This window comes from Leuciscus leuciscus (genome assembly GCF_965113295.1).
Source record: "Leuciscus leuciscus genome assembly, chromosome: 17".
Lineage (NCBI taxonomy): Eukaryota > Metazoa > Chordata > Actinopteri > Cypriniformes > Leuciscidae > Leuciscus > Leuciscus leuciscus.
In genome coordinates this window covers 1,028,288-1,045,108 of record NC_138741.1, presented here as the reverse complement: position 1 = coordinate 1,045,108, position 16,821 = coordinate 1,028,288, and the positions used below count along the sequence as shown (strand labels likewise).

Sequence of the window (16,821 nt, the reverse complement as noted above, 5' to 3'; positions counted from 1 at the left end):
GAAGATTTTGCTTCTAAACTGTTTAGCACACTTTTGAAAAAAGATGTGGGAAGTGTGTCAAGAGCGCATGTTGATGTTTTAAGGTGTTGTACGGTTTCTTCCAAAATTTTGCCATCAATTTCTTTGGAGTCAGACAAAGTTACTACTTTCTCAGGTGGTCTGATCTTTCTGACCCCAGCGCAACTCAAGGATGTGCTGATCACCTTTCTGATATTATTGATTTTCTCAGAGAAGAAAGAAGCAAACTCACTGCACTTGTTGTCTGAGAGCATTTCACTGGGAATCTGGCTTGGGGGGTTTGTCAGTCTCTCTACAGTAGCAAAAAGAGGGCGTGTGTTGTTTAAATTGCTGTTTATAATATTTGAGAAGAAAGTCTGTCTAGCTTTGCCTAGTTCCATATTGAAAGCATGAAGGCTGTCTTTGTAGATGTTATAATGGACTACAAGTTTTGTCTTCCGCCACATGCGCTCTGCTTTTCTGCATTTTCTTTTCATATGTTGCACTGCTGTTGAGTTTCTCCAAGGTGCTTTTTGTCTGCCACTCTTCTTCCTGACTTTAACAGGAGCAATATCATCAATTATATTTTTAACTTTTGAGTTAAAAGAATCAAGGAGAAAATCAACAGAGTCAGCAGATATGCTTGAAGGTGTTTGATGGGTGGAGTTTAGTTCTCTGATGTTGTGTAGTTGAAGGTGTTTGATGGGTGGAGTTTAGTTCTGTGATGTTCATGTGTGTAGTTGAAGGTGTTTGATGGGTGGAGTTTAGTGTCTGACTGAAGCAGCAGCGGCTCGCGGATTCATCGATCAAACTGGACTTTCTCAGAGGAGTTTGTTCATTTCCACAGTGTCTGTTTTCTCACGGAGTTCAAAGATTAGCGGACTAGTTTATAGATAAGTAAGTTTGTATGATGATGATGACGATGTGAATGCGATTATCAGCGGAAGATCGAGCTCCGGGAGAATGAATGTATTTCTCCGACTCGGATTCTCATTTCTGCTGCTCTTCTGCGCGCCCGTTTCTACTCAAGGTGAAATATAGAAATATAGATCTTAATATCTACGTTTCGTCGCTCTTATTTTACTGATTTACTGACGCGCATAATCAGCATCCGTTGCGTTTCTACAGCTGTCAGTCAAACTTCATGTGTTGGAGTGCGCGTGAGACATGATGCATGACAGACTTCGGACAAATGATTGCTTATTCGTCAGTAATGTGTGTGTGTGTGTGTGTGTGTGTGTGTGTGTGTGTGTGTGTGTGTGTGTGTGTGTGTGTGTGTGTGTGTGTGCTCAGGTCCGGAATGTGCTGCTGGATGTCATGGACAGCACGGGTTCTGTGAGTCTGGAGAATGCAGGTGAGTGTTGAGAAACACATAGAGATGCTGTCAGTGTGTGAGAGACTTGAATTGAATTGTCCAGACGCTCACATACAGTCAAATCAAACACTATTCAGACACCAGATATCATTTTTGGTTTTTGTTTCACTAGTGTGATCAGGACACTATAGTTCATTATGTAAGTGAGGAGAGCAAAATAAAGTAAACTGTGGCATATTATACCCAAATATTCTTCATACAGGGACTACCAGTGACATTGATAAAACTTTGGGACCAAACATTATTCAGACACTTTGAGCTGATCATGTTTTGCTGAAGTGTTTTGTCTTTAATTGCTAATGCTCTTTTTACACACAGACTGAACAAAATGAAGCATTGCTTGGTGATTGGTTGAGCTAAACTGGTATTATCTAATTGTGTAGTTAAATTTAACAGCTGACAGATTTTCAACATAATTCATGTGTGAGACAGTCTAACAGAAGGACGGACAAAACCAGTCAAATATCAACTGAGTTCTGCTCATATTTTATTACCATTTTCTAAACTATAGTGAATAAACTGTGATAATGTGAGAAATGTTGAAGGAGTCTGAATAAGGTTTGGTTTGACTGTGCGTGCGTGTGTGTGTGTGTGTGTGTGTGTGTGTGTGTGTGTGTGTGTATAAAGGCAGGTGTTGGTGTGTGTAAAGGCAGGTGTTGGTGTGTAAAGGCAGGTGTTGGTCTGTGTAAAGGCAGGTGTTGGTGTGTGTGTAAAGGCAGGTGTTGGTGTGTGTAAAGGCAGGTGTTGGTCTGTGTAAAGGCAGGTGTTGGTGTGTGTGTAAAGGCAGGTGTTGGTGTGTGTGTGTAAAGGCAGGTGTTGGTGTGTAAAGGCAGGTGTTGGTGTGTAAAGGCAGGTGTTGGTGTGTGTGTGTAAAGGCAGGTGTTGGTGTGTGTAAAGGCAGGTGTTGGTGTGTGTAAAGGCAGGTGTTGGTGTGTAAAGGCAGGTGTTGGTGTGTAAAGGCAGGTGTTGGTGTGTGTGTGTAAAGGCAGGTGTTGGTGTGTGTAAAGGCAGGTGTTGGTGTGTAAAGGCAGGTGTGTGTGTGTAAAGGCAGGTGTGTGTGTGTAAAGGCAGGTGTTGTGTGTGTAAAGGCAGGTGTTGTGTGTGTAAAGGCAGATGTTGGTGTGTGTAAAGGCAGGTGTGTGTGTAAAGGCAGGTGTTGTGTGTGTAAAGGCAGATGTTGGTGTGTGTAAAGGCAGAAGTTGGTGTGTGTGTGTAAAGGCAGGTGTGTGTGTAAAGGCAGGTGTTGGTGTGTGTAAAGACAGGTGTTGTGTGTGTAAAGGCAGATGTTGGTGTGTGTAAAGGCAGATGTTGGTGTGTGTAAAGGCAGATGTTGGTGTGTGTAAAGGCAGATGTTGGTGTGTGTAAAGGCAGATGTTGGTGTGTGTAAAGGCAGATGTTGGTGTGTGTAAAGGCAGATGTTGGTGTGTGTAAAGGCAGATGTTGGTGTGTTGGTGTGTGTAAAGGCAGATGTTGGTGTGTGTAAAGGCAGGTGTGTGTGTAAAGGCAGGTGTTGTGTGTGTAAAGGCAGGTGTTGTGTGTGTAAAGGCAGGTGTTGGTGTGTAAAGGCAGGTGTTGGTGTGTAAAGGCAGGTGTTGTGTGTGTAAAGGCAGATGTTGGTGTGTGTAAAGGCAGGTGTGTGTGTAAAGGCAGGTGTTGTGTGTGTGTAAAGGCAGGTGTTGGTGTGTGTGTGTGTAAAGGCAGGTGTGTGTGTAAAGGCAGATGTTGGTGTGTGTAAAGGCAGGTGTGTGTGTAAAGGCAGATGTTGGTATGTGTAAAGGCAGGTGTTGGTGTGTGTGTGTAAAGGCAGATGTTGGTATGTGTAAAGGCAGATGTTGGTGTGTGTAAAGGCAGATGTTGGTGTGTGTAAAGGCAGATGTTGGTGTGTGTAAAGGCAGATGTTGGTGTGTGTAAAGGCAGGTGTTGTGTGTGATTTACAGGTGCAGGTCTGGTTGGCGCGGGCCGGCGTGTGATCAGTGTGTTCCTTCGGTCGGTTGTGTTCATGGGACCTGTGAGGAACCAGGCCAGTGCATCTGTGAGCGCGGCTGGACGGGAGCGCGCTGCGATCGAGGTCCGAAACACCAGAGTCTTCTTCAGGGGTTCTGTCTGGTGTTCCAGCACTAATATCTAAACATTCTTAAATTAAGACACATTTACTGGAGAAGCTAAATTACTTGAGATAAAATATATATATATACACAGTATATTCACTTTTATTAGTACAGCGCTTTTCACAATACACATCGTTTCAAAGCAGCTTTACAGAAAGTGCATGAGTCCACATTACAGTTTAGAGTGTTCTGATATCAGAGGAGACTGTCTAAGTTATGTATTTCAGAAATGTACATATACAAAATCAAAATTAGGTAAAGGTATTAATTTAAACAATGTAATAATTGAATGTGGAAACAATGAGCTCACTGAAGTAATGAATACTTGTTTGTTAACAAATGATTCTGACATTTAGAGAAATGTAGCATTGGTGCGTGTTGATTCAGAGTTATCGTCATCTGAAGTCAATATATCATAAAAATAAAGTATGTTTATGCTTAAAATAAGAAAAATATTTGCCAGTAAGCTTAATTCAAAAGGAAAACCGTTTATTTTTCTAAACCCACTGACAGATTTTTTTCTTTTTTAAAGCATAAAATCAATTACTTTTTCGACATTTTTCATAAAACAAGACTTAATATCTTCAGTCATGTTGCTTCTCCAGTAAATGTATCCTGATTTGAGAATGTTTAGATATTTGTGCTGGAGAACGAGACAGTGTTTGTGCAGAGTACTGGACGTTATAAACTCAGCTGTCTAATGATATGTTCCACAGACGTTCGGCTGACATTCTCATTAAGTTATTAAAACGTTATTCATGAATGTTCTCTGAATGTTCAAAAGTCCCAAAGTATATTTTTAAAAAGTTTTGCTTGGAACATTACATTATATCATTCTTTTAAACATTATGTGAACGTTACTTTTGAATGTTCTCTAAATGTTATGAAACTAGTATTTTAAAAATTTTCAGTGCATTCCATCAATGATGTTTAAATAACTCAGCAAAAGACGTCTAATATCCGTCCAAACACACCCTGATGTCTAGGATAAAGCTTGGGCTGTCAGTGAAAGTTTAGTAGAAACTAAATCATCGCACTAGAATAGACTAGTCATCACTTAGATAACAAAGAAATGAAATGAGTGAAGAAATGAAACCAAACACCTTGTAATCACTGTCTACTTCGCCTACATGATGGAATATCATATATCTCGCAAGTTATTTTGGCCAAAACGACATGTAACCAAACTCAAGGTTATTTTGGCTAGAAGTGTGTAACTCAAAGCTGGACAATATCGGGTCTGTAGTTAACCGAGACGGGGAAATGACGGATAATGCTTGCTGGGAACATTTTGGGCAAGTATCAAGCGCGAAACACAAGTAACTTTGTGGGCGGGTCTCGGGCGCTGTTGCTATTATACCGGCGGGATAAATGACTCTCCGACGCAAATCTAAAATGTGTTGGTCTGAAGTAGCTTCATTACTCATAGGTGTGGTTTGGGCGTAACGTGAAATAAACCAATCAGAGCGTCATCTCACATTCCCTTTAAGAGCAGGCGCGCTTGTTCCATGGCGGATTGCTATTATAACGGCGGATTTGCCAGACGCACGCCAGGAGCGGTTCACAGCCGAGGAGACCGACGTTCTCGTCAGGGCCGTAAAACACAGAGAAGTGACATTGGGGATGGAGAAACACACCCAGATTAGCTTCGGTTAAACAGGCGTATGATAATTTGGGTAAATGTGTAAGCTAGATTTATGCCTATTTTTTCACATCTTCATGGACACAACAATGATTTCCCTCGTGTGGTAATATTTTTCCTTGTAATAATGTATGATTTGCAAAAATGAGAACTGCTGCGTCTGTGTGTAGATGAGAGAAGCAAAGTGTGTGTGTGTGTTGTGCACACGCTACATTATGGACAAGCATGCGCACTTAAAATAGCATCTGAATAACATGCGTAACGCGCCACTGACTTTAGACGAGGTTTCTCCTGGTCTGTGGCGGAATTGTTTTCTGAAACTGCAAAATAGCACCAGGGAACGTTTGCGCCGGAACACGCCTCCTCTCTTCGCTGAACCGCCCCCGGGAGCGCAAGTTCATTCCCTAATTTACCGACGTGCGTCTGTGGAGGGAAGAGTCCGCTGTGTGCGGGTACAAAACAGGAATGATACATGCGTCGTGTACAAAGTCAATTGCGCTTGGAGCGAACTAGAGCCCCATGTGTTAATATTTTGAGAACATTATTAAAGACCAAATAATTTTGAATATATAATTTTCTCATAACTATAAGAGAACCTCGCCAGAGCATCAGCTAAAGGTTCTCGGAGCGTTTCCGGTTTACTGAGAGAATCAGCAGAGCTGAACCTGCAGGAACAGAGTTCTCTTACATAGACTGATAATTCAGCATGCCACAAAATTCTCCTGTGTTTATGCGTGTGTGTGCGTGTGTTCGTGTGCGTGTGTGTGTGTGTGTGTGTGTGTGTGTGTGTGTGTGTGTGTGTGTGCATGTGTGTGTGTGTGTGTGTGCGTGTGCGTGTGCGTGTGTGTGTGTGTGTGTGTGTGTGTGCGTGTGTGTGATGGTAACAGTGGATGTGTTGCTTCTCCTCGCAGACGTCCGCCCGTGTTCATCCAAGCCCTGCTGGGGAAACTCCTCCTGTGTGGAGACGGACGGAGGAGGACATGCGTGTGTTTGCTCTGCTGGAGACGGGTAACACTGACGACTGTTTCCTCTGTTAGACGTGTGTGGAGAGAAGAGCATGTTCACTAGTCCACAGAAATATTCCTCATGTAAAGCTGCTCTTGATATGTGGGAGCAGACCTGAGATTATCCAGCGCTGGCACTAATGCTCGCATTGATCGATCTTATCTGACCTTTACTCAGAAATCAAGAGCGTTCCGTCAAGTGTGCAGCCGTAGACTCACAAATACAGTCGTCACAAAGGCCTAAACATGTCTGAACTTCACTGCATTACATGCATCATATAAAGTTATGTTAATATACATAATATCCAGTGTGATGATGCGTGTCCTGTGGTCCGCAGCTCCCGCTGTCAGAACGGAGGGTCCTGCTCCGCCAGCCGTTGCCTGTGTCCTGCTGGGTTCACCGGCACGTTCTGTGAGATCCCGCTGGACGTCTGCGAGCCCAATCCGTGCCTGAACGGAGGCAGATGTGCTAACGGGATCCGCTGCTCCTGCCTGCCCAGATTCACCGGCCCGTCCTGTGAACTTCATGTCAGGAAGCTGAAGCTGAAGGCCAGAGTTAAAGCCCAGCGCTTCTCGTCTCCGGCGCTCCACAAGCTCCTCCGGCCGGTCCCGGTGTCCGCTCCGCTGGTGACCCGCAGCCAGATCCTCTGCTTCGCCGTCCTGGGTCTGCTCACCTGTCTGGTGGTGCTGGTGACCACAGGCCTGATCTTCTTCCCTCGCTGTGAGGTGTGGGTCGCCAACCGCAGGTACAGACGGCTGGTTCAGGAGAACCAGAGGAACCTCCTCCAGCACGCGCCGGTCAACATCATCCTACCCGAGAAGATCCGGCTCAGCGCCTATGGGCCGCACTACACCTCCATATGAGCCTGAGCCGGATCTCTGATCCACAGCTGCGTACGGGCCACACTACACCTCCATATGAGCCAACATCTGTCTTTTATAAACACAAATTAGTTTCCATTAAGTTATACATTATTATACTTTTTTTCTACTTAATGTACTGCTAAATGTTTTCTTTGTTTATTTATTAAATTTTTATCTAAATCTAAAACACTCATTTTATTAATGCATTTTAATCTAATTTATTTTCTTGGTTTAATCTTATTATTAATGATTTATTTTAATTTTTTTATTGGATGTTTTTCTATTTTTATTTATTTATTTGTTTTATTTATTTATTACTAATATATTTTTTAAACACTCATTTTATTCATTTATGTATTTTAATTTAATTTATTTTCTTGTTTTAATCGTATTATTTAATTAATTAATTAATTAATATTATTAAATTATTTTTTTCAATTTTTTTTCTATTTTATTACTATTATATTATTTTAAACACTCATTTTAGTCATTTATGTATTTTACAATACAATACAAAACAATATTTATTTATAAAGCACATTTAAAAACAACCAAGGCTGACCAAAGTGCTGTACAGAACAGAAAACATAAAAATAAAACAACCAATCCTAACCCATTTTAATCTAATTTATTTTCTTAGTTTAATCTTTTTATTTATTTGATTAATTTTTAAAGCACATTTTTTTTTCTATTTCTTTGTTATTTATTTACAGCTAGTGCTCTGTCTCTCCAGTGAAATAGATGTTGTTCTCTGTAGTGCGTGAGTTCAGTGATTCTGAGATGAACTGTGATTATGTTCTTCACTGATTCTTGTACTTTTCATGCACATATTTGAATGTGAACAGAGGATTACTGTAGCTCTAAATAAACCAGTATGTATTGATGTAGACTTCTAATACTCATTCTCGAGTGATGATTATACCTGCTGTCTTGCCAATATGGTTTTGCATTTTAGTTTAAAAAAAGAAGAAAAGAATGACCTTCACAATAGCTATTTTTTTTCATTCTGGGAAATGTCGTTGTTGATTGTGTTGTCAGAAATGATCATTTGTTCTCCTCCTGAAATACAGATGTTCAGTGACAGCCGGTCTCTGCCGCCATCTACCGGTGACACTCGGAGTTACGCTAATGACCGCAGAACGTGCTTCACATTCACTTTCCTACACTCTTCTCTTCTGAAGGTCAAACACTCGGGCATGATCAAATAAAGACGTTTGTTGCGGGTACATCATTATAGTGACGTCTTTCAAGCTTCGTCACTCGTCATGCATCTCGTGACGCGTCAGTGATAATGGCGGTAGTTCTGCGTGTGTCCAGAAGGCGGCGACATAAAAAACACGAGCTCTCCTGTACTGAGCTAATTAATGATTTAAATCAACAGTTGATTTGATGGATCGTTGCTTTCGATCTGATTCACACATTAAGGATTAAAAGAAGCTGTCATTCAGTGTTATTGCTTTCACTCAGCCTGATTCCAACAATACTGCTTGTACTGTGTTTACTGTATATTTACAGTAGCATTCACTCTGTTGGCCAGAGATGCGTCGCATATGTCTGATCTGATGGTCTCTGGAAGCACATTTATGACACATAGGGGGAAAACACGCCTTGGTAAGTCATAGTCAAGTCGAGAAATTACTTGATAAAAAGTTTTTAAAAAATCGAAATTGCGAGTTTTCTGTCATATTTTTTGCGTCCTCAGTCTCGTTTTCCAGCACAAATATCTAAACATTCTTAAATCAAGAGACTTTTACTGGAGAAGCAAAATGACTGAAGAAATTAAGTCTTATTTTCAGAAAAAAAGCAAAACATCAAAACTAAGTGAGTTTATGCTTTAAATGACACAAAAATGTCTGCCACTGGGAGAAATAACCTTAATTCAAAGGAAAAACAAGATATTTTGTTCTTGTTTTTAGCATAAGCTCATTTAATTTTGGCGATTTTTTTCTGAAAATAAGACTTAATATCTTCAGTAATTTTGCTTCTCCAGTAAAAGTCTCTTGATTTAAGAATGTTTAGATATTAGTGCTGGAAAAAGAGACAGAAACACTGAGGAAGAACATCATCTTCATCAAACATTTGAAAAAAATAGCTCAGGTACATATATGTAACAATTTATTAAACAAAATGAATGAAATGGAATTTGAAACATGTCCACCTGTCAGAGACAGATACGCCTAAAACTAAGGCTTTTTGTTCATTTTTTAAAGTTCTACATTATTGATACTCTAGTAGATTTTCATTGTCACTGAATCTTTAGTATGTTTGCTTTTTTTGTGCTCATTTTATGAAATTATTGTGGAAAACTGCTTAACAGGGCGGACAAAATAATAACAGGGCGGACAGAATAATAACAGGGCGGACAGAATAATAACAGGGCGGACAAAATAATAACAGGGCGGACAGAATAACAACAAGGCGGACAGAATAACAACAAAATAATAACAGGGCGGACAGAATAACAACAAGGCGGACAGAATAACAACAGGGCGGACAGAATAACAACAGGGTGGACAGAATAACAACAGGGCGGACAGAATAACAACAGGGCGGACAGAATAACAACAGGGCGGACAGAATAACAACAGGGCGGACAGAATAACAGGGCGGACAGAATAACAACAGGGCGGACAGAATAACAACAGGACAGACAGAATAACAGGGCGGACAGAATAACAACAGAGCGGACAGAATAACAACAGGGCGGACAGAATAACAGGGCGGACAGAATAACAACAGGGCGGACAGAATAACAACAGGGCGGACAGAATAACAACAGGACGGACAGAATAACAGGGCGGACAGAATAACAACAGAGCGGACAGAATAACAACAGGGCGGACAGAATAACAACAGGGCGGACAGAATAACAACAGGACGGACAGAATAACAGGGCGGACAGAATAACAACAGAGCGGACAGAATAACAACAGGGCGGACAGAATAACAGGGCGGACAGAATAACAACAGGGCGGACAGAATAACAGGGCGGACAGAATAATAACAGGGCGGACAGAATAACAACAGGGCGGACAGAATAACAACAGGCCGGACGGACAGGGCGGACAGAATAACAACAGGGCGGACAGACAGGGCGGACAGAATAACAACAGGACGGACAGAATAACAGGGCGGACAAAATAACAACAGGGCGGACAGAATAACAGGGCGGACAGAATAACAACAGGGCGGACAGAATAACAGGGCGGACAGAATAACAGGGCGGACAGAATAATAACTGGGCAGACAGAATAACAACAGGGCGGACAGAATAACAACAGGGCGGACAGACAGGGCGGACAGAATAACAACAGGGCGGACAGACAGGGCGGACAGAATAACAACAGGGCGGACAGACAGGGCGGACAGAATAACAACAGGACGGACAGAATAACAGGGCGGACAGAATAACAACAGGGCGGACAGAATAACAACAGGACGGACAGAATAACAGGGCGGACAGAATAACAACAGGACGGACAGAATAACAGGGCGGACAGAATAACAACAGGGTGGACAGAATAACAGGGCGGACAGAATAACAACAGGGCGGACAGAATAACAGGGCGGACAGAATAACAACAGGGCGGACAGAATAACAACAGGGCGGACAGAATAACAGGGCGGACAGAATAATAACAGGGCGGACAGAATAACAGGGCGGACAGAATAACAACAGGGCGGACAGAATAACAGGGCGGACAGAATAACAACAGGGCGGACAGAATAACAGGGCGGACAGAATAACAACAGGGCGGACAGAATAACAGGGCGGACAGAATAACAGGGCGGACAGAATAACAACAGGGCGGACAGAATAACAGGGCGGACAGAATAATAACAGGGCGGACAGAATAACAGGGCGGACAGAATAACAGGGCGGACAGAATAATAACAGGACGGACAGAATAACAGGGCGGACAGAATAACAACAGGGCGGACAGAATAACAGGGCGGACAGAATAACAGGGCGGACAGAATAACAACAGGGCGGACAGAATAACAACAGGGCGGACAGAATAACAGGGCGGACAGAATAACAACAGGGCGGACAGAATAACAACAGGGCGGACAGAATAACAGCAGGGCGGACAGAATAATAAAAAGTGGACAAGTGGTAAAAAGTATGGCTGTATGATTTCAGTTACAACCCTAGAGTTACTTTATTTGACTGGATTTAGATGGGAAATATGTAAAACATTGCCGGTGAACTTTAAATAGGTCTACACTACTTCTTCAACTTTAAACATAAATGACTTTGACTATCACTATGTTCACTGTCAGTGTCCTCTCTGTGAGCTCTTCATCCTGATCTCAGATCAGCCACTGCACCGAGTCTGAGCAGAAACAAGCCAACATACAACGTTGTGACACTGTCACATAAGAGACATGATTTACTGCTCTATTCAGCAGAGCATGTGAGCGGAGTGGAGCGAGAGCGGGCGGGGAGCGTGAGCGGGCGGATCTTGGACAGAGCGCAGAGCGGCAATTTCAAAAGGACGGAGCGTCGCCCTATTTCCCGCTCCAATTCCGCTCCGCTCACGCCACGCATCAGTCAAAAAATGCGCCATGAAGAATAAAAAACATATATAGGCATAGCCTAAGTCGCACTGGACTATAAGTCGCATATTTAGAAATTTAAAATAAAAAAAATGTTACAGATGGGACAGTTCTCCGTTACGGACGTGAGCGCTCTGACAGCGGCACTAAAAGACTGCTTTAAAACTTTCACTGAGACCTCAAACAGAAAGCACAAAGCCTGTCTTTAAATTTAATTTCGTTTTGTATTAATTGTATCTTAATTTTGATCAGTGTTTCATCAACCATTATTGTCTGGATTTAATAAATAAGTAAATATATTAGAAAATAGATAATCACGACACGAAGGCGCCGGCGGGTGAACCTGGAGTTTGTCTCATAAATGAACCGAAACTCAGCGTATAGCCTACTTGCCTGACAGACCTGAGACATATATATAAAGCTTGAAATGTCTACTTTTAAACAGAACAATTCAAAACGAAAGAAAACAGACTGCTCTCTTATGTAATCCGTATGTGCATTTATCTCTGGGGCGTTCAATACTGCGAAGATCGCGAGTCATCTTTCCAGCCGACACAGACATAAAAAAAATGGTTTATTAGTAAACAATTAAAATGTCTCCTGCTATATTTTACATATACATAATCATTAATTTTGCCGGTTCGTTGTGACAGCTTTTAGGTGCGTTATTGGCAGTGCCACCCAGGCCTACATGTTACGTGAACGCATCAGCACCGAAAACATGGAGATTTTTTTCTTTTGAGGGCAGTTTGTTTGTGTTCAGACTTTCTCAGTTGTCTTTAGGCGAGATGTTAGAGGACGCTGCTAATAAAGTTGCTAGTATATGGCCTACACATATTGGATTCACGTTTATTATTATAGGCTATTTAAAAAAAATACCCCATTTTTTATGCCGTTCGTATCATTTTATTTTGTTGTATTTATCCGCCACACCTTGGCCGGTCCGTGAAAATATTGTCTGATATTAAACCGGTCCGTGACGCAAAAGAGGTTGGGGACCGCTACAAGTGATATACATGTAGATTTTTTTCCTTTTTTTGAGCGAGCGGGGGGCGATTTGAGTGGAGCGCGAAGCAAACTGCGTTGAGCGCTGAGCGAAAATGAGCGGAGCGGCCTGATGTAGCTTTGAGCGGGGGAGCGGAGGGGTGAACAGTTCCGTGAGCGATGAGCGGAGATTCTCACCGCTCCACTCCGCTCATATGCTCTGCTATTCAGTACAATTATTTTATGTATAATAGAGTTTTAATTGGTTTACATGTTTTCTTAGTCCATTTTATTCTTCTTAACATTTTAAGTGTGTATGTCTTTAAGAAATGTATGGTTGGCATGTCATGTGAGGGATCACATGACAGGAAGCAGGAACTACACTGGTACAAAGAGAGCAGCATGGCAAACACAACGGATACCAATCACTTTTCTGGAGTGTGGAGTTACCACTTGCGGACTCACCTTTCCAGACACCCCATCAAGCTTTTGGATTATCACTTATTTTGGATTGTATATACACTGGTGGACACTCACATTGGGATGCTTCAACACACAAGGATTCATATGGACTGTTTTAGGGTATGGTGCAATGGACTCTATGCTTTTTAACAGCCTGAGTTTTCCTGGTTTTATTGTGTTGTTTTAAAGTCTCTTGTGAAGATTGTAAATACACAGTTCTTATCCACTTTAACCTCAGTTTTGTCTCAATCTTTTAACACCCAATTCCTCAGACAGTAAAATCTGACCCCATTTTAACTTTTGTAATTTCAACGTAATTGGCTGAACGTTACCAAATGGTGGCCCGTACGGGGAACGTTTGAGATTGAAAAGGCTGTGTTGAGAAAAGTGTTAAAAGATGACGACTCATTCGGATAATGCTGCTCCTTTTAAAACAGCTGCTGATTTTAAGGATGAGCGGGTTTTACATCATTGTGATTGTGAACAGCTTCGTGCAGAAGTACTTTCTCTTAAGAACATTGTTTTAAAACTGGAGAAGGATTTTAAAGACTCTGTCGAAAGTCATTTTAACCGTGAAGTTTGTCTTAGAGAGACTGTTGATATAAAATTCCTCTAGATAGAGGAATTTGCGAAAGATGCTGTGGCGGCTTTGGAGAAAGAGGTCGTTGAGTGCTTTCGGAGGAGAGATAAACAGTTGGTAAAACAGATGAAAGAAAAGAGAATTCCAGAAGCCGCTGTCTCTCCTCCTATAGAGACGACCTGCCCCATGCCTTCCACCATCAACTCCTCTTCTGATCCTACAAACAGTCCTACCCTCTCAGCATCTTCACAGACTGACAGCAGAGCAAAGGATGGAACTATCTGCGCCAAGACATCATCAGGGCCAGATGTTGCTTACATCTTCTCTATCCTTCCCTTCTCCAGTAGGGAAGTCAACAGCGCACAGCAGGACGACATCTCACATCCCATCTACCCTTCCACAAACCAGACCGACAGGATCACAATGATTAATCACCATGGCATGCTGTACCGAAGGATCCAGAGTGAGGACAGCAAGCACCGACTACAGCTCGTCATTCCAACGGCCTTGATCCAGCGTACGCTACAGAGCCTCCATGAAAGGACAACAGAGAGACATCACGGTCGGCTGAAAACTCTTCTTGGTGTCCTGGAGGTCGCCTGGTGGCCAACAGTCCGTAAGGATGTTTGGCAGTATGTGGGAGAATGCAAAACCTGTAGCGTCATCAACCAGAGCAAAGAACCATCTATTCACCCTGTATCATCACCAACCATCAAGCCAAGAAGGAGGAATTTACGGAGGGAGTGGCGTTTCAGCAAGGCTGGGTACAAAAAGCACACTGTCACATAAGAGACATGATTTACTGCTCTATTCAGTACAATTATTTTATGTATAATAGAGTTTTAATTGGTTTACATGTTTTCTTAGTCCATTTTATTCCTCTTAACATTTTAAGTGTGTATGTCTTTAAGAAATGTATGGTTGGCATGTCATGTGAGGGATCACATGACAGGAAGCAGGAACTACACTGGTACAAAGAGAGCAGCATGGCAAACACAACGGATACCAATCACTTTTCTGGAGTGTGGAGTTACCACTTGCGGACTCACCTTTCCAGACACCCCATCAAGCTTTTGGATTATCACTTATTTTGGATTGTATATACACTGGTGGACACTCACATTGGGATGCTTCAACACACAAGGATTCATATGGACTGTTTTAGGGTATGGTGCAATGGACTCTATGCTTTTTAACAGCCTGAGTTTTCCTGGTTTTATTGTGTTGTTTTAAAGTCTCTTGTGAAGATTGTAAATACACAGTTCTTTTCCACTTTAACCTCAGTTTTGTCTCAATCTTTTAAAGGGGTCATGAACTGGATTGTTTTAGTATTTTATAATGTTGTCTGGGGTGCCCTTATAATGTTAGTATGCTTTTTACATTAAAAAATGTCATAATTTATAAATAAAAGCCATTTTTCCAAGCCTGATTTCAGCCTCAGATTTGAACGCTCTGTTTTAAGGGGCGTGTCTGCTGTGATTGGCTGACATGCTTGCATATGAAATAGCTAGTATTACATGAACTCTCTCGAAAACTTTTACTACTTTTTTACTATTACAGCTATTGAGATTAACAAATCGTGAAAAGTATCGTTTAAAGCATCATATTTAAATCTATTTCATCACATGAAAGGTTGCAGCATGATGAGCACTGATGAGCAGATGACAGACAGTCTGTTGATCGCGTGAATAAAGATCTTATCATTGCAACGCAATTTTTGCACTCTCACAAATGCTTACACCAAATCACAATGCAAACACGATGTGAACAGTAAGAGCTTCGTTGTGTAGTGTAACAGTGTCATTATTTCATCACGAGTTTGGTAAGTGTCCAGATAAGCTCTCGCGGCTCGCGCTGTGCTGTTTGATTGACAGCTTGGGCGATTGGAAAGGGATCGTTCTTTGATCGCTTTCAGTTTAAAAAAGATTATTTTCATAATTCTACGAGAAATTATGTGAAGTTGATCGTTTAGTCACTGATGCATAAACAGTATTGAACGATTTTAAGAGAAATATCTGAACTTGAATAATTACACAGAAATCACTGATCGTAGATCAGGCATTACAATACACATGCTTACATGTTGCTGGCAGATCTGTGTCGGGAAATTGTGATTGACTGATTTAATAAAGTTTAACCATGCTGGAATCCGAAGGAAGCTTATGCAGACTGTCTTCTTCCACAAACAGGCACTGCACAATATTTAGTAAACAGCATGTTTATTGCTTGGAAGTAGCTCGATCCGGTTTAGCAGTTATCATGTCGTCCTATGTTATTTAGCATGTTTGGGCGAATCGGTGGGCGGGGCTAAACAGGCCGTGTTGAAGTAGGCGTTGATCTTCTTTTGTGGAGGCGGTGTTTTATCCTCTTTGACGTCATAGTTCCCCACTTTGAAAAACGTATCGGTTACCTAACGTAACCTCTGTTCTCTCTAGAAGAGGTTCTCTCGTATTGCGTAAGTAGCTTACGCTGCGGGAAAGTCATCTTTCTCGAGATCTGAAGCCAAAAAATTATCCTTAATTTTTATAATTTTGTCAACGCAGTGCAGCAGCACGCAGACCTAGGGCAGGCTTACTAGCGTGCCCCATTGGCTGCCCTGCGGCAACTGCAGCAGCCTAACGCTGAGCCTTAGACGTGACGTCACGTCCAATGAGCGCGCTTGGCGCGCCTCATGCGTCACAGCCCGCGAAAGAGGGGGTGTGGCTTAGCGTATATAAGCGAGGCTCAGAGGCTGCTTCACTGGTTTCTGTCGCTGAAGCGAATGAGCTCGTGGCGCGAGGACGGCAGGTTACGCAATACTCGTTCCCTCTTCTAGAGAGAACAGAGGTTACGTTAGGTAACCGATACGTTCTCTTACGAGAGGTTCTCTCGTATTGCGTAAGTAGCTTACGCTGCGGGAACTCCCTTGTCAACGCCGTGCGCGCCCAGCATCCACTAAATGAGTCCCAGGGGAAGTCCGGGGAACACGATGAGTGGGAACCGGGCGGCCAATAGAATGGCTAGCGCAGTACATAAGCACACACTAGGGCGCTCAGAGCGGCACGGCCGGTCTGAGCTGATAAACCCCTGTATAATGCAGCTCAACCAGGAGAGCTAAATCAACCGCAGTAGCCCGCGCACAGACAGTGGGCCGGCCTACGCGTGACTTAGACTGATAAAACTTTCGCCTGCAAGGCAGGAACTTCCAGGTTGTAAAACCTAACAAATGTCGAGGGGGAGGCCCAGCTCGCCGCCGTACAAATGTC

General features: G+C 42.4%; 1 protein-coding gene across 1 annotated transcript; it reads left to right on the top strand.

The window, feature by feature from the left end:
* Positions 1-772: 772 nt before the first annotated feature.
* On the top strand, positions 773-6,990 carry dlk1 (delta like non-canonical Notch ligand 1; the record flags this gene model as incomplete). Its single annotated transcript, XM_082143377.1, has 6 exons — positions 773-1,027; positions 1,291-1,351; positions 3,310-3,440; positions 6,034-6,130; positions 6,465-6,521; positions 6,627-6,990. Exons 1-6 carry the CDS (start codon positions 961-963, stop codon positions 6,988-6,990), a joined length of 777 nt encoding a protein of 258 aa, XP_081999503.1. The 5' UTR covers positions 773-960.
* Positions 6,991-16,821: the final 9,831 nt, after the last annotated feature.